This window comes from Pleurodeles waltl, chromosome 1_1, assembly GCF_031143425.1.
Source record: "Pleurodeles waltl isolate 20211129_DDA chromosome 1_1, aPleWal1.hap1.20221129, whole genome shotgun sequence".
Classification (NCBI taxonomy): domain Eukaryota; kingdom Metazoa; phylum Chordata; class Amphibia; order Caudata; family Salamandridae; genus Pleurodeles; species Pleurodeles waltl.
Genome location: NC_090436.1, coordinates 734,009,552 through 734,028,453, shown reverse-complemented (window position 1 = coordinate 734,028,453; position 18,902 = coordinate 734,009,552). Strand labels below are relative to the sequence as shown.

General features: G+C 42.9%; 1 protein-coding gene across 9 annotated transcripts in view; it reads left to right on the top strand.

The window, feature by feature from the left end:
* SYK (spleen associated tyrosine kinase) overlaps positions 1–18,902 on the top strand; it is a 596,672-nt gene that overhangs the window by 429,036 nt on the left and 148,734 nt on the right. For all 9 annotated transcript variants that reach the window (XM_069227459.1, XM_069227433.1, XM_069227445.1 and 6 more), the window contains one exon: positions 5,350–5,559. In XM_069227459.1, coding sequence (XP_069083560.1) covers positions 5,350–5,559 — 210 coding nt within the window. The remainder of the gene's footprint in view (positions 1–5,349; positions 5,560–18,902) is intronic.

Here is an 18,902-nt window from a genome sequence, read left to right as displayed (position 1 = left end):
TATAAAATTCTTGTCAAGCACTAAAGCTTCTGAACCTGACTCTCTCCAGTGAAATCTATAAAGTACTTCTCTGTAAGATCATTCTAGTACATAGCAAACTGTAATCTACAGGTATAGCATTCCACATTTGGTATTTCTATTTAGTTATATGTGATTTTGTATATAATGGACTAGATCCTAAGGGTGAAAGGGTAGACAGATAGGTCCAGTGACAATACAAGTGCAGTACCCTTGCGCTAAAATTGAATATGCCAAACCGGGTCTGATTTGTAGCATTATAGGCCAAACTAGAGGTAATTATGAAGGAGGGAACAAAGTGAGAATGGGACTAATGTAAGGTGCTGACTAATCAGTGTATACAAATTCAAGGCTTATAAACAAGCTTACAACTTTACAGCCCACATAGGAGTAGATTTGTGGTTCTGAATTTAAAGACGGTGAAGGACCTTTTTTTAGATTGTGGCCCGTGTACTTTATAGAGACTCTGAGAGAGGATTGTATATGGGAGAGATTGTCTGAAATATCCAGTGTGGTGTTAACAATACAGTTGGTAATAGTTGTTTGATGTGAAGCCTTTCATTTCTCTGTTTCCAGTTCTCTTAATGGGAGGGATGGAATTCTGCAGCGGGAAACTCCCAGCAGTGGAATGTTTATTCAGAAGGCAGTTGTGAGTCCTCAAAAGTTTAGTTTTGAGAATAAGGAAAGCCACTTTCATGGTACTTGGCCACCAGACAATAATGTCCACTATCACCCTCTCTTTTTGCTGTGTGTTTGGAGCCAATTTTGAGGCATCCAATCACTGATCCAAGAATGCCATGTATCCAACAAGATGTAATATGTGTTAATAAATATGGACATCCTCCACTCTCCCTAAGGAACTGATTTTCATCCTGCTAGAATATGTATATCTATTCAGTTGCCAGACCATTTGTTTACCATTTACTACCTTGAATTCATTCTTTTTCTAGATTGTCCCTTAAACATAATGGTACCTTGTGAACCTTGTGGACCACAGGTGTAGCATTAGACTTTAGTATTGTTTTGTGCAAAAACTGTTCGATTTTTGCAATTGACTACCTCAAGAAAATTTTGAAAACATTGCTGTCATTCATACATGTGTGCCTTTTATCCAATAATTGTGATTTAGATATAATGTGATCCGGGTGATTTGGATCTAAAATTGTATTTAATTCACCTTGCTCATTTCACCCTAATAGGTTTGAACCTACATAAATAACAGTGTCAGCAGCTCTCTTTCCAGATTCCATTTGGCCATTAAACTCCCCTTCAAGTTCAATTTTAGCCCCCCCATATGCGAACAGCTTTACACTTAAGTGTCTCAACTTTAATTGGTGGTGAATAATTTTGTTGCATGTGTCACAATAATCACATGTGAGTGCCAATATTTTGAAAGCTGGCACAAAATTATCCACTGATTCTTCCTGAATTTGTGACGTCTCCAATAACACTTGTCTTTTTAATACCATATATCTGCTTGGTGCAAATTGTCTTAAACTTGTATTGTATTTAGGTACTCATCAACTACATCGGTTGCAACACGTTCAACAGCTTCACTTTGATGAGTTTGTACTCTCACTTCAATCAGAGGCAATGTTTTAAAAAATGTTCTGCCTTCAGGGCCTTGGTTTTGTATTAAGAGGGCTTTTTTTCTTGTTGGTGAATGTATCCCCATCCACTGCATTCAGATATGCTTCAAATTACGCCTATCACCATGTCCACCATAAAGGTGGTTTGTCAGGAGTTGCAAGGAATGGAAGTGGAGAAGAAATATCTTCCATGCTACTAAACTTTGAAGCAAAAATAAAACAGATTCATAGTAAGTTAGTATTTATATTATATTATATTGCCTCTTCTTTAAATGTAATTGTCACAATTAAATTCACCAGTATTATAGACCACCTGGCATAGAAATAGTATTCTTGTAAAATTATCACAGTTGTTCTCTTGACCTTGACTTTAAATATTGGCAAGTAAGATTGCCTAACTCTAAAATGGTGGCTTCATACAACTTGCTTCTATGTCCAAAATTCCGCCTGTCTTTAAAATCTTAAAATGGTGGTTATGAAGAGTAGGGTTGCACATGCACGTTAATTCAATTAATCCAATACCAGGAGAAAATTATGCACTTTTACCAAAATCAGTGCTCCACCAGTAGGCACCTCAAGTCGGGAAGTTGGCTGGATCCAGTCAGCCTCAGGGGCACCAGCATACAACGGGCCAATGAGCAGTCTCTGATCCCACCACAGATGCATCACAGATGTGGGAAATGATAGCACTGCTCCTTACTATTGGGAAACACAGGTGGTGCCCACTCGCCCAAATGAAAAGAGACTTGAAGTCTGGTGAGGAATTGTCCTTTATTTAGGAAGACAAGTAGTGACAGACGGTTCCACCATCCTGCCCAGCTGCCATTTTCCACTCCACTTTCCGAGGATCTCTGGCCTAGGTACCATGGAACAAGTTAACATAACATATCCAAACCCCTTTATATTTAACCAAATTTCAAATAAGCACATAAATAAGCACTTACAATATATGAATATCAATGTTAACAACATTACATAACATTAAAATAGCCAACAGGTAGACAAGGAAAACAAAATAAAATAGCAAAATAAAAATTCCAATTGGACAACAATAAACTCATTACACCCTCCTATAAAGTATAATAATATATCAATGGGTATCAAACTAATCAAATTGACTAGGCAAATCGCTAGCCTCAGGAGAATGTTTTGGATGCGAGATTGGTACATTACCTCATTGCCCATCTTCAACACCACCCAAAAGTTTGCATACCAAATCAACCTTGTCATCAGGGATTAATGTGAGTCTATCTCTGTTCCATACGCGACCATCACTAGCACACACTGCATGCAGCCAAAAGCACACTTTAGCACTGGTCAGCAGTGTTAAAGTGCTAAGAGTCCTAAGGACAACAAACTGAGGGCCTGATTCTAACTTTGGAGGACGGTGTTAAACTGTCCCAAAAGTGGCGGATATACCACCTACCGTATTACGAGTCCATTATATCCTATGGAACTCGTAATACGGTAGGTGGTATATCCGCCACTTTTGGGACGGTTTAACACCGTCCTCCAAAGTTAGAATCAGGCCCTGAGTCTGCAAAGACATGAAGCAATAGGCAAAAGGTTTGGGGGAGTCCATCTTCAGGCTGAAAGGTCTAACATACATCACTGGTCTTTTTTAAATTCCTGGGTAGGGTCCGAAATATGCTGTGGTTATCACTGATTATGTGTTCAAGTGGCCTTAAGTTCCGTAAAGGGACCAGGAAGAACACATTATATATATCAAAGGGTGTTAGTTACAATAAATGTGGCTATATAATGACCTGTGGGGCTCAGAGTCTCTTGAACAGTTGATCCTCTCTCAGGAAGGACCATGTTTATCTAAGGTCACTCTCACAAAAGGTGTACAGATATAAACAATTTAAAGACATTCAAGAAGACAGACACATGAGGAAACCATGGAAGACAAAAGAAAAGAGTGCTGCTCAGTGTTTAAAGGCCAGGTGACTCCTGTAAGATGATATTAATGTGACAGGAAGGGCTTAGAAGTAGAAAAGAAAGACATGGGCAATGGGTATATCGCCTTAGGGCAAGAGGCAGACAAGAGGCAGACAAGACCACAGACAGAGGATATAAGGAGGACAACACAAAGGAGGGAACAATGGAGTCATGTAGCCGAAAAATGTGAGTTTTTCCACCCTGGAAATGACCGCTGGCTTAATCTTCCGAATGAGAAAATTTGATCCATTTTCATTTTGGAAAATGATGAAAATACACCCATCCCCCAATACTTGTGGTGGTGAAGAGTAAGAGGTTTCGCCACAGGGAAGAAAAGCCCTTGTAGAGAAATTAAAGAAAATGATTAACAGGTGCAAGGACACAGGTTTATAACAGTTATACCCTTAAATATATGCACTTTTCCTAATAAAACAGATTACCCATTGAACGATCTTAATGGTTTTATTGTTAGCTAGATAGAAAGTTCAACAATTTTACACACACTTCTGAATGCAGGTCACAAATTTGAATGTCTGCAAGCTGTCTCAAAGTCCCATAATTTCCAGTTTGGTAAAATGACCACCACTGCATTGGCTTATAACCTTTGAAGTTAGCAGGATTTAAGATATGCAGAAAGGTGGTGATAAAACAGTCACTGACAATGCGAATCAGTCTCGTTTACATTAACATACAAGCAAGACCCAGCGGCACTGCAAGTGGTTGCTTATAACAGTCTCTCAAAATAGATTTTGAATCTTCCACGTTTCTGCTGCAGTTTCTTTAGTGACCATTAAATGGCACTGAAAGATAGAAAACCGGTGTTATTTAAAAGTGTCTCTGCAGTGCTACTTTTGGAGCAGAGAGAATGACAAATCTACTGACAGTAAAATCTAAAAGCTCCTGTGGGCGGATCAAATACATCAAGGAGCAAATCAACAAATACGAGCAAGGCAACTGAGATTGACACGGAAGGCAACCAATCTTGAACAAGAATGGGCTCTAGTGAGTGTAGTATGCAATGCTGTCTCCACGGAGGCAGCTGGATCTGCCTGTAGTGAGGCAGCAATAATGGCTACAACCTGTTAACAAGCATCAACAAACAATATGTGTGCTACATACAGGGTTATTATTGTTATAATTCTTTACTTAGGCCAATAGTCTTATATATGCAGGGTGTACTCAGGTCATCACTACTTGCTATTCGTACCCCAGAGACAGAATGTGTTGCTCTATACAAATCGTTGGCGTAACAATGGCCCCCGCAGAATGGGGAGGGGATGCAAGCTCCAGGGTGCCCTCTTCAACTCAGTAACCTGGTCTGAGAGAGAACCCGAGTGAGTTTGGAGGGGGGTCTCCATGCACTTTGCAGGAGGCCCCCTCAAGTCTTGTTACGCAACTGATACAAATGTTTAGTATAAGAAGGGTATATCTATAAACTAACAGAATAACAATTTCTGATTGCATGTGGTATATGCTAGGGCAATGTGAGTGATTTGTGTAATTATCTTTGTTCACAAGGTCTTGTAAAGTGCCTTCAGGCGTGTTTTCTGTATAGCACTCCAGTATTTAAATATACACATAGGAATGTGTTAAGTAATGATTTATTTAAACTATCCCTGCTCAATCCTAATAAACATGAAATTATCCTGTAAAGTTATCGTTTCAGTACATTTGACACTGGTGAATTGAAAAAGAAAAATACACTGTTGAGCTGGCGCCAAAAAAAAAGATACATTGTGCAAAAACTAAAATGGACAATATTTTTCGTTGACAGTCCATGCTCTAATTTTGTTCCTGCCAGATCCAAAAAGCCAGTTGCAGTGAAAATCCTTAAGAATGAGAACAATGACCCGTCTCTTAAGGAGGAGATGCTGCGGGAAGCCAGCGTGATGCATCAACTGGACAACCCCTACATCGTGCGGATCATAGGGCTGTGCGAAGCCGAGTTTCTGATGTTGGTGATGGAGCTCGCAGATCTGGGGCCACTCCATAAATTTCTGCAGAAAAACAAGTATGGTGTACTTTGATTGTAATATAATTATTTCCTTAATATGTCAGTTTTGTCACGATGGTGTTGAACTAGTTGGCGGTGTTGAGCATATCACATAAACCGTTTGAAATCCCCCATTTTTAATTTGTCTGGTGATAACAGTCAGCAGTATTTTAAATAGATTTGCCAAATGTAACTTATTGAAATGCCACAGTGAAAAAAAACATACTGTGCCAAAATCAAGCACAATTCAATTTACTGATGCGGAAATAAAATACCACCAACTTCTCCAACACGATAAATTCAAATATTGCCAATTTATAGTGCTGAAAAAATCATGATCTCTGAAAGAAAGCTGCTCTCGTGATACAGTTTACGAAGTGCGTCACAAACCCAACATGGTAGCCATATTGAGGTGATCCGTTCCTTGTGCATCTCTCCTTAGTTTAATGTTTTGGCGTTCGAACAGAAAGTGTGTCTTTTTTTGGCAGGAATACATTGATTTTTCATTTTTTATTGTGCATTAGAGCTGTTGCATGAAATGCCAGACGAAGAGGAATTAACATCACACACCCATTGACCTCTGACGACTTCAGAGGCTTGACTCCTTATCTTATCCTTAGCACATCAGGAGTCTTTATTTTTGCTGTTTGGGTTCTGTGTGGAGACTCGGAAGTATAGGCTGCAACGTTTTAGTGTCTATGTTAGCTCGAAAGGAATCAAATATTGAAAGGCAGTGAGTAGCTACTTTGTTTTTTTTTCGACATTCGATAAGCTGTTTTACTGCTAATTTTTCATGAGTATCTGATACATTTTGGAACGTTAAAATTGTTTTTTTTATTGTCAGAAAGATAAATGCAAGCCTTAGAGTAAATATGTAGATACATTTTTTTCTCAGTAAATTATAGTAGGCACGTGGAGGAAGAGCATTTCCAAAGATTGCTGATAAGGCCTATCTGAAGCGTGGATGGGACCATAGAGAGATGAAGAGAGCACCAATTGAGAGGCACCTTGGCTACATGATGATGCCAATACCTATATTGGCTTGGGAGCACAAATAGATCATGGACTGGTGTGGTGGCCGTTTGTAGTATGGCTTCACGTTGTGTTACAAGGTGCTCCATTATGTTTATTGCTTCAGTGGTTTTAATATAAGGAGGAGTGCGCATAAAGTGTTGCCCCCTGACCTTGCTTGAAAGTGTCTGATTAACCCCACCGATGATCTACACCATCAACAATTCACATGAGATATGGACACTATAGTGACCTATCTAAATCCAAGCAACTCATCCCCAGATGCAAATATTGAGCTAATTGGAAAACCTTTTTTTTCCAATACCAGTTATTAGTTCATATACCTTTGACATCGAGAGTAATTACATTATGGTAATTACTTTGGGATTCTTAACACCAGGAGTGGCTTTACATGGGAAGTGTTTTTATTTAGCATTTTTTAAGGTAATGTTTGTTAAAATTATTATAAATTTACATATGTTTGATTTAAAATGAATTTAAAAGTTTTATATTTTTGGTTACATTTATGGTTATTTTATTATATTGTTCCATTTACAATTATTTCCAAATTACCTTGTTTTTAATAGTTTTTACAAAAAACCTTCACTTTTTTTCTTGGTGGGTGTCTTACCCCCTGAGGCTATTACCATTGTGGGAGGTCTGTTTGCTCACCATTTGAAGGGAGTCAGCAATTTTCCTGGCACAATTTTTGGTTGGAGTGAACAACCTTACCTCAGCGCTGCCTGACATTTTTTGGAAGCCTTTACCTTTCTTGGATAGTGGTAGTCCTTATCACATCCAAAACAGACAAAGATACCAAAGCACTCATAGATATGTCTGAAACTGATAGGGATTTTATTTTTAGGGTAAGTATAATTTCCTGGTGCATTGTGGGTTTTTTGGGGGCGTGTCATGAATCACCTTTAAACCTCTTATTTAAAAATAAGCCAATTGCAACACCTGCATCTAACACCAGATGGCAGGTTTTTGCACATCATGTGAATCTACAGCACTGCAAGTTATAAGGCAGTAGTTCAGGTAAAAAACATTTCTTTATCACAAGAGCCCAGTTCAGTTTGATAAACCGCCCATTACAGTAACGTATGACTGTAAGTCTTAAATGCTGAATGGGACCTACCATGATATTGATGTCCACCAAATTTGTCATATTTTACTGCTTTACCCTTCAGTGTAAGGGTCCTTTGTTTGACTGAAAGTGGGGTCCTTTGCCACAGTCCCAACATTCCAGTTTATCTCTCCACAATCTGGGGACCTTGTGAGGGTGGGAACATTCTCTGGGTGTTCAGTTATACCATCATATTTCGGTACTTTGCCTGATAATCGACTCGTATTGGGAAATGCTCCAAAGAGGAAGCAATGGACTGTTGCTCTTTGTGGAGAAACAGCCCATAACTCTTTCTTTCCCAAGGTATATTGCAAGCTTCCGAGCACACAAAGTGCAAAACAAAGTTGCCACAGCCCTTTCACAATACACTTGTAATCTGCACCTCTAACGAATTTGTTGTTCAGACCTACAGTTACAGAAACACAATTAAGAGGATAAAAAAGTCTGTCTCACTGCTCAAGGATGTGTTTCTGGGCTTGGAGTTTTGACAGTCACTATCTATTAAAGCCTATGTTTGTGCATCTGAACAGACTGGTCAAGGTCTTTTGATCTTATCAGCTCTGTTTGCCAGGCGGTTTCAAAAGAGGTGAGCTGCACAAGGCATCTTGCTGACCAATTTCACAATGTAAATTACAAACGTTAGACGTGAACAACAGAAACACTTTAGTGAGGTCTCTGATTCACTATGAATAAAATAAGTCTACTTCATACTGCCAACTGAAGAAAAATAAATAGTATATTGAGGTTGCAAAATCCCTGCAAGGGTACATTAAATGAAACAAATTCCCATATTTAAAATGAATTATTGCTTAGAACATTAGTGTAGTCAATGATATATTGTGTACTAAAACATTTAAATAGAGGTACACCTAGAAATGCCATAGGGTAACTTGCTTGATGGGGTGTGCCCTCAGTTATTCTCTTTGCTGTCTCCAAAAAGCCAATAACCCAACTTTTACACTCTTGAGTTCCTCCTTGAGGGTTTCTAGGAGATGCCTCCAGCCTTCATTGGCATTATGGCCTCTTTCATGCATTCCTACCTCTGCTTCTAATTCCACTGATCCTAAGAAAGTCACATGGAACTCAGTGTAGCTGATTCTACTAGCTCCAGTTTGGGTCAGGATGATCTGGTGATCAAAATCTATGACCATCATTATCTACTCAGACTTCAGCATCTTCTGTGGGACGTCCTGTTGTGTCAACAACTGGGAAGAGTGTTACACTCAAACCAGTGCAATCAACATCTCAGTGGTTGGAGATTGAGCTCAGATATTTTGATCTTCCATAAGAAGTTCTAGATGGCATTTTGGCTACTTATTGAACTTTTACACTTGAGTCATTGATCCAGGTTCATTACCTGGTACAAGGAGAAGTAGACTGACACTGCAGCTAGGATGACTGATGTCCTTTCGTACGTGCTGTCTTTGGGCCAGAAAGGCTTTGCTGCGGGTAGTGTTAAAGATTACTCGTCAGCCTTTCTACATTTTGCCAGGTCGATCCTCTTTATTGAAATCACACATTGTGATGAGTTTCGTAAAGGTCTTTTGCATGTTTCTCCCTTTCCTCTTTATTGTGCCACAGTGGGACCTCAATTTAGTTACAGCTTCCTTGACGTTAGCTCCATTCACACACCCTTTGACCTTTGATGACTTCACACATTTGACCCCTTATTTTAGCTCTTCATAGTTGTTCCCTAAGATTTATAACTCAGGAATCCTCATTCTTCCCAACAGTCACTTTTGTGTGTTGAGGCAGGGAGCTGCAGGTGTAGTCAGTCCAGCTTACTTTCATTACATTGTTGCCTGACAAGTTGGCACTTAGGACTTGTGCATTGTTTCCCCCGAAGGTGGTATTATCCTTTCATGTGAGGTAGTACACCACATCCCTTTGAGGAGGAACAGAGGCTACACTGGTTGGATCCACAGCAGATCCTTAGTGGACTGTCTTGATCAAAACATCCCTCTCAAGAGTTGTAGGCCTCATTCCACCAGAGCAAAGTCTGTGACGTGAGCATTTGTCCTCACTCATACGAAGCACTATCAACTAAAACCCGGTTGGAGGTTAATTTTGTCTGTTCATGCTTGAAAAACTTCCTTGTGTAATGTTCTTTCCTCAGACCCACCTCCTTGGAGGTGGCATTGTTTTGGCATTTATTCACAAGGTGAGAATTCTGAAATTAGAAGTATACATCAGAAGAATAAGTTACTTACCTTAAGTGATGTTCTTTCTCTTGAATACTTTATCTAACCACAGGCCTCTTGACTCCTGCTTTCCTCTCCGTTCTGCAGCATAGATATTTAGGGCTTAATAGGGTTCCAAGTTAGATTTTGCATGCAAAAGACTAAACTGATCTCTGAATTTAGGGGTTGCACCTATATGTGACTCCATGTCTAGAGCTAGGAAGAAGTTACAAATGTGGTTGATGTCCACATGGGTTTTAAAGGCACTGGGGCCCTCATTTAGAGTTTGACGTGCTGCGGAGACCGTCCCCCAAACTATTTCGGAAGGAAAACCGCCAGTCCAGTTTTCCGCCCGCTGGCCCTATTTTGAGTTTCCAGCTGAGCCGGCCGTTGGCCTAATGGGAAACTCATCACAACATTGACGCCGGCTCATAATCGAGCCAATTACAATGTTGCAGTGCGTCGGGGATGACAGCACCCACTGCGCTTTTCACTGTTCGTAATTTTGGCAGTGAAAAGCGTGGCGGGGCTGTCCGTGGGGGCCCCTGCACTGCCCATGCCAAGTTTATGGGCAGTGCTGGGGCCCCATAGGGCCCCCAAGACCATGTCTCTACCAGACTTTGTATGATGGTGGAACCGCCATGGAAATGCCGGCGGAGAGGGGACTCATAAACCCCGCTGCCCTGGCAGATTAAGACCGCCGGCACCGCCAAGCCATTGGCCTTTCAAAATATGGCAGTGCCGTCTGTCCGACCATGGTGCTTTCGCCATGGACGTAATGTGGAGGTCGAACCACCACCCCGAGTGTGGCGGTCTTAAGACCGCCAAACTTGTAATGAGGGCCTGACTGTTAGAGCAAAAATGAGACAAGTGTTAATTGGCATATAGAGTGGGGGGAATTATACAAGCGTGTGTTGCACGAGGTGAGCAGTGTTCCAGGACTCTGGGGATTGATCAGTTCATTGGTTTACATTTTGTTTAGTCTCAGATGGGTTTTTAGTTATTTTATCAACGTGATCAGTTTTTTCATAAATCTTTAATGTCAATCTCATTATATAAGAAACGTTTGCGTATAGGTATGTTGATGGGTTACAGGACACTAGCTTGCATAGTGGTAAACTGAAGGCACATTGACAATTTTTGCCAGGATGCAGTGATTTAGGGTGCAGTGATACTTGTATCAGTTTTCAAAGTCCAGGAACATTCAGCACTTTTGAATTTACTACTGATCCATAACCCCCTTATTATGATTCTTTGTGCCCCTTTGAACAGTCATGCTAAACATCTCAAGAAGATACTGAGCTGCCATGATCTCTACGAACCTGATGAGAAAATAGAATTTCAATTGAAAGAACTAAGATAACTGTTAACGAATTACCAAAGAAAATTACATTTATATAACCTTGAATGACCTCCATCAACTAGACATACTAAGCCAGCATAGTGAGAAAATCTGACTCTGTGCCCTTCTCTAAAAATGTTTTCCCTGGACAATGCATTTTTCCATACTAGTAGAATCACCCATTTACTTTCCAATGTGGACATGCATAATCTGTCCAATTTCTGTATTGCACCCAGGATGCAATAAAACACATAGACTTATTCTTCCACATTCCCACCTTAACAGGTGTAAGATACTAGATATGAGTATTTCATTGAACTTCCCTTTAAATTCACCTCCTCCAGCAATATCCTTAGCTCCTTGCTAAATTTCACTTAAAACAAGTCAAGGACTGAATCAAGATTTACAGACTCAGGGCCTCATTGCGAGGCTGGCCAAGGACTGCCAGCCTCATGGTGACAGTCGGACCATCCCAACTATGACGGTCCAACCACCACATTACAACCCTGGTGAGCAGACCCATGAGAAGACCGCCATGTCCCCCGGGAACGTGGTTCCTGACAGGCCAACTGTGACTGCCGATTAAAACCCCACTTTCTGCCAGCAATTCCGTGGCGTCACCCTGCCATGGGAAGTCTGGCAGGAAAGCCAGTGCTAAGGGCCACAGCGCGACCCCTGCACTGCCCATGCCCAGCACAATTGGAATGCGCACTGTCTGCTTTGCAGACAGTGCGCATTCCAATAGTGCTGGGATCCTACTGTATTGGCCTTGGCTCCCTTAAGGGAGCCAAGGCCAATTCCGTAGAACTTTTCCCACCGGGCAGTCCGGTAGGATCCTCTTAATACAATGTTGCCGCCAGTCAGCCTGGCGGGAACATTGTAATACGGTTGGTAGGAATGCCACCTCCATGGCGGTGATGTCCTTCCCACTAGTTTGGCAGTCAGCTTGGCTTACGACAAAACTCATAATGAGGCCCTTAATTTTAATAGAATAATTTGGACTCTTCTTTACAGAAATATTTTTGAGTAAAATCTCTCAACTAGTAATAGATCAAACTATTTTATACTCCGCCCTCACCTAGGAGAGAGACGAGAAAGAAGCAGAAAGGATATTTTATACAGAAACTCTCTTCAAAATAAAGACTTAGAATAAAACAAACAAGCATTGGCAAAGGCAATAGATCTCTTCTATGAGACAAGAGGTACCGGAGTTAGCAGTGTTTAGCCATATTGTAAAGCAGCATGGTTTATGTCCAGCATGGCTTAAAAAAGCATTTGCAAAGCTAAAATGTCTTTTCTATGAGAGCTATTGACTTTGTCAGTGTTTTTAGCCATGTTGTACAGCAGTGTTGCCCACATCATAGCACATTTTTTTAACTTTCAGCCAATCTTCTTAGCAGCCACGCTGCTGTCTACCATTTCTAAAAACATTAACAAAGTAAAAAACAAGAAGCACTATCATGCAACTAGCTCTGGCCATGTCATAGCACTTTTTATTGCACAGAGAGGGGTGGCAAGATGAAGAGAAGACATATGGGAAAGAAACAAAGGATGTTTGTTGGGGGGGAAGAGCTGTGACATGGCCAGCGGCATTATAGTTTTTTATTGTTTATTGCAGGGTGGGAGGCAACTTGGAGGTAAGGAATAGAGGGTGAGGAAGAGCAAGAGCATGGACAGTGGGTGGAGCAGGAGAGAGAGCAATAACATGGATGATGGGTGGGGTGGGCAGGAGCACAACAACACGAAGAGCATGTCGGACAAGTAACAGCACAGGCAGTGGGCAAGGGCAAGCAACAATACAGACAGCAGGAGGGGGCTAGCAACAGCATGGACAGTGAGAGAGGGCAAACAACAACACAGACAGTGGGAGTCGCAAACAACAACACTGACAGTGGTAAGAGGGCAAGTAACACAGAGGGTGAAGCAACATGGAGGGCGAGGGGCCTGAGGCAACATGGGGGACTAATACTAGAGGGAGATTACTAGAATAGACATGCACATCTAAAGTCCTCATGCCACAATAAACTATTTGTAAAAGAGTTATAAGAACTAATTACAATGCATTGACTCTCCACATCCACCAAACTCTTCCTAGAGTATATCAACCTCCACGAGGGGTGCACCAATGACATAGTTGTTTCCCAGCTCTTCTTATTCCTCCACAACAATGACCTTTGACAGTTTTAGAATACAGTGACACATGAAGGTTTGCTCTCCTGTTATCAAAATAAGATTTTTAGGAATTGAACGCCTATTCCAGTGGATTGGTCAGATCACTTTCTCCATATCTGTCTCTAAAATGTAACACATGTAAACCACTGGACAACTCAAAGGATTGAAACTTTTGATCAGAAACACAAAACACATCAATGTGTCCATGCAAGAAAAAATTTGCTACTCCGTGTACTGAGCACCAATTCCATCATGGGATCATACTGCTGGTCATGCAATCCAAGGCAGTAAGAAAAGCAACAGTTGAAAATGTCTGCACCTTCTTACTCCAGACATCTTAAGAATGAAGTCACTCAGAGCCATAGTATGCATTTGGTGCCAAGTACATCGACTAGAAACTTTGAATCCTTCTATTGAGAAGCAGTGTCTAGAACAAGCATACTTGAACCTAAATCAAATTTCTTCTCTCTGAAAATTGGATGAGCAAACAATAACAAAGCAACATTCAGATCATAAAACAGAATACAAATCTTTCAACCTCTCTTCAACAACAGAGAAAAAGTGATGAATTCCAATAAGTTATTCAAGAAAATTTAAGTAAAGATTGAGATATCTATCCCTTCCGACCATCCCGATCACTATGCTGCACCAAATCCACCATTCAGAAAATCTGATGTCTCTCATGTTCCAGGTCATTAGACACATTTTCAGTAAGGTCACTCTAAGTAAACATTGCCCTGTTTGTGAAATGTAATATACTCAAATATCTGAGCTCCTAGCTTATGCTCAACAGACTACTCCAAATCTGAAAGACATGTCCCCTTGGTTCTCTTCCCAACCTCCTCCCAGACTGAAACCCTAATTGTCAGTGGTTATGTTCTGCATTACCTATTCGGTTGCTTCCAAACAATGAACCAACCATAATCCGTACACACCTGAGACTACTGTGTGCTGCAACCCAGCCATGCATGAATGAACAGTACCCAAAGTTAATAGTCATAGTGTTTCAGTATGTATCAATCTCTTGAGAGGTCTGTTATATAATGCCCTTATTTTGTTAATTTATAAGTCCAGGTTGATAGGCCATGTTTATGCAGTCTGACAAACCATTGCCCTATGTGTAAAGCACGCATTAAGCCTATGTTATCCCCATCCCAGGGCCCAGCAGTGAGACACAGAGCAGTAGGATATCAGATAGCCTATATCATCTAGCCCTCTTGGTGGAGCGGTGCAGCCACTCATCCGAGTTGTCTCTATGCATCAAAGCCATGTGGGTACCTATTAGCCTGTCAGCTGCATTGGGGTAAGAAGCATTCTTATATTTTGAGTAGGGTGGCGCTATCTTAATTGCGGGCGAGATGCACCACTCCATGCACCACAGCCATTACAACCATGTCATCATAGTCAGAGTTAAATTTAGCCATATCTTACAGGCATAGCAACTAAGTACTATACAGTAGAGTAACATATCAAGGCATATAGCAATATGATATTGAAATAAGATGGCATCTTTCTGGCACTAATGTTTCATCAGATGATGAGTTTCCACTTGTACGGTTGAATAAGGTCTTTAGAAATTAGGCAGCAGTTAGACGGTTGTTGAACAAATACTCCATCCCCTTGTGAATAATTCCAGGTCTTGCAGGATATGGCATAGCCTATTCTAGTGTCTTCAGTTGTAGTATTTTTCTGCAAGTGTAAGTGCTGCCCTGGCCTCCAGAACAACCAAGATTAATTCTAGATATAGAGATGGGGTTTGTCCTTGATATGGGAGCTCATTCTTTTCTCTCACTAGTCTCAACACTGTATCTCTTTATCTGTAGTTTAACAATGATCTATTATAGCTCTGGGCAGAGCTCCACATATTGGTCTAGTGAGAGATGGGCAAAATCTACCATGTAGATGATTGAGAAATGTTTATGGTGAAACAAGTTACCAGCTGGTTCTCCACAAATTACACCATTTTCCCTATGTTGGAGGATTCCATCTCCCAAACACTGTGAATTTGATTGTGCCTCCAAATCCTCATTCTTTGCACTTATCACCTCTAATGCCTTTTTCTTCTTCAACGGTTTTCCCCCATGTACATTTGCATCATCTCCCACGTCAGGTGTATGTTGAGCAGGTATCACAACACACAGCTACAATTTTAAAACATTTCCTCACTTCTGTTCATCCCATCTCATTAGAGCAGGCAGACCTCAGGGCCAGTCAGCAAGCTATCAGTGGTTCTGAGCAGAATTGCAAAGTTCTTCACATCATTTCAGTAAAGGAAGTTCCTGAATCATTTCTGACAAGAATACCCCTCTGGCAGAGACCCCAGGTGGATGCTGATTTGGTTCAGCCAATCACACAGGTTAGTCCCATTGGCAATAAAAAAGTAGCAGTAGCCTGCTCCTTGCAAACTGTGTGCCTGGCCCACGCCTTCATGACACCCTGCCTGTGTTGTTGAAGATTTATCTCCTCATCCAGCAGTTCTCAAATGGGCACCTTTCACCTCTGTGCTGCCCCCCCCTTCTTTTGTAGATCGTAGCTCGGCATAGGCACAGTGAAGATATCTCCTTTGTGCACTCAAAGGTGCCTCTACCTATCGGCATGGCCCAGGTACAATGAACCATACTTCACACACACATTTTTCTAACAAATGGCCACTTCCAGTGTTTGTGAAAGTGTTTCTTCTTCTCCTTTGCCACAGAAACACCTAAGCAGATTTGTTCTTCAGTTGCAGATGTTGACTGATAGTTTATTGAGCGAACACAGTCGAAAACTCAGGTGGCAATCTTGGTAGGGGGCTCTCTGGTGCCTTTAGACCTCTCGCTTTAACCATCATATTTAAGGGAAAGACATACTTAACAACTTCCATTCAGGCTTTAGAGCAGACTGCAGCACAAAGACCAGCTATACTGCAAATAATTAACAATACACTTTGCATGTTCAACAATGGCATCTCATGACTTTGTATTCTAGTCAACCTCTCTACAGCAACCAATATGGTTAAATCGTGACCCACGCCCTCGTCACGAGCCGCCTGGACTACGGCAACACCCTCTACGCCGGGACCACAGCCAAACTCCAAAATCGCCTGCAACGCATTCAAAACGCCTCGGCCCGCCTCATCCTCGACATACCCCGCAGCAGCCACATCTCCGCACACCTGAGACACCTGCATTGGCTCCCAGTCAGCAAAAGGATCACCTTCCAACTTCTCACCCACGCACACAAAGCCCTCCACGACAAGGGACCGGAATACCTCAACAGACGCCTCAGCTTCTACGTCCCCACCCGCCTCCTCCGCTCCTCTGGCCTCGCACTCGCTGCTTTCCCTCGCATCCGCCGCTCCACGGCGGGTGGGAGATCTTTCTCCTTCCTGGCGGCCAAGACCTGGAACTCCCTCCCCACCAGCCTCAGGACCACCCAGGACCACTCCGCTTTCCGGAGACTCCTAAAGACCTGGCTGTTCGAGCAGCGATAACCCCCCTTTTCCCCTAGCGCCTTGAGACCCGCACAGGTGAGTAGCGCGCTTTATAAATGTTAATGATTTGAAATACATCCCCCTCCTCAAGATTTTATTTGAATCCTCTCATCTTCTTCAAAATTTTAAAGGCTGTCATGGCAATAGGTAGAACAACAGTTTCCTAGATGATCAGTACCAACAAATAAAGATAGATTACTCCTTACTGGAACATAGGCCCTCATTACAACATTGGCGGTAAAAGCAGCTTACCGCCGCGCAGAAGACCGCCAACACACCGCAGCGGCCGCAGAAATCCGCCACAGCTATTATGACCCACATCTCGGAACCCGCCAAAATTCAGACACCCACACAAGCCCGCCACACCAAAGGTCAGTGATAAACTAGCGAAAACAAAACCTCCACCATCATGCCAACAGAAATACGCCCACACTATCACGACACACGAATCCACGCGGCGGTCTTTCAACCGCGGTATTCCATTGGCGGTACACACCGCCGCGCTCAAAATACACACACATTTACAAAACACAGCTACATTGGACAATTCAAAATACACACACCTGAGCCACATACACACACCAGTCCCACACACCCAATACAATATAAAACACACACCCACAAACCCCTACGACAAAAATTGAGAACGAAGGCCAGAGAGAGACACCACCAGCAAGTACAACAGCATCCACAGGCACATAATACCATCACACAACTTCCACGCACCTCACACAACACACCACTACATATCACCACACACTCCACCCCACACATCACCTACACCACCCCATGGCACGGCAAAGATACCCCAGGTTCTCGGAGGAGGAGCTCAGGGTCATGGTGGAGAAAATCGTCCGGGTAGAGCCACAGCTATTTGGATCACAGGTGCAGCACACCTCCATAACAAGGAAGACAGAGCTATGGCGAAAAATCTGGAGGACATCAGGAAAAGGTGTAACGACCTACGGGGGAAGGTGCGTTCCGTGGTCTCCAGACACAACATCGCGGTACAGCGGACTGGCAGCGGACCCCCACCTCCTCCCCCACAACTAACAACATGGGAGGAGCAGGTCTTGGCGATTCTGCATCCTGACAGGCTTGCAGGAGTAGCTGGAGGAATGGATTCTGGTAAGTCAAATCTTAACTATTAAATCCCCCACCCTACCTGCATGCTATCACATACCCCCACCCTCGCCCTCACCCCTATCACACCAACTCCTCACAAATGTACCAATATCACAAACCACCCATCCCAACACCAAGCCCTGCATGCAACAACAAAGCATGGACACCCATCACCAAAGCATGCACACTGCACATACCCATACACCCCCCTAAACCATCCTCACACAAGGTCCCACACAGGAATGCCAGCACTGGGGTACACGGTCACCCACCCATTGCACACCATGACACACACAGATGCAAAAATCATGCCTTTCCACCCCTGCAGGACCCCTACCCAACGTCACCAGACAGGAGGGTCCAGACATGTCCACTCCACCCACAGAAGAGGCCCACAGTGATGACAGCAGCTCTGTCCAACTGGATCTAGATGATCATCCCGGACCATCGGGGACCTCTGGACAGTCGGTTCCCCTCACACAGGCACAGGCCACCACAGGCCTTCCCCCCTCTGGAAACACCAGCACAGCACCCACCCAGCGGGCCCATACCTCCGTCCCCAGGACACGTTAATCGGCTGTGTGTCCACCACTACAGGGAACCCAGGATAACCCACCACCCCAATGCCAAGAGGGACCTGGGGGCAGTGGCAGTGGGCACACGGTCTAGGGGACGGAGGCCCAGGAACACAGGGGAACTGGGAGGGCTGCCGTGTGACAGGGGGCGGACAGGCCTAGGGAACCCACTCTCCACGAGGCCCTCTCCCCCATCATGGGAGCATACCACCACTCCCAGGAGACGATGGCAACGGTACTGGCCAAGTTTAAGGAGACCCAGCGCATGCAGGAGGAACAGTATATGGGCTTCAGAGAGGAACTCAGAACCATCAGCTCCGCTCTGGGCACCATCGTAGGGGTGCTGAAGAAACTACTC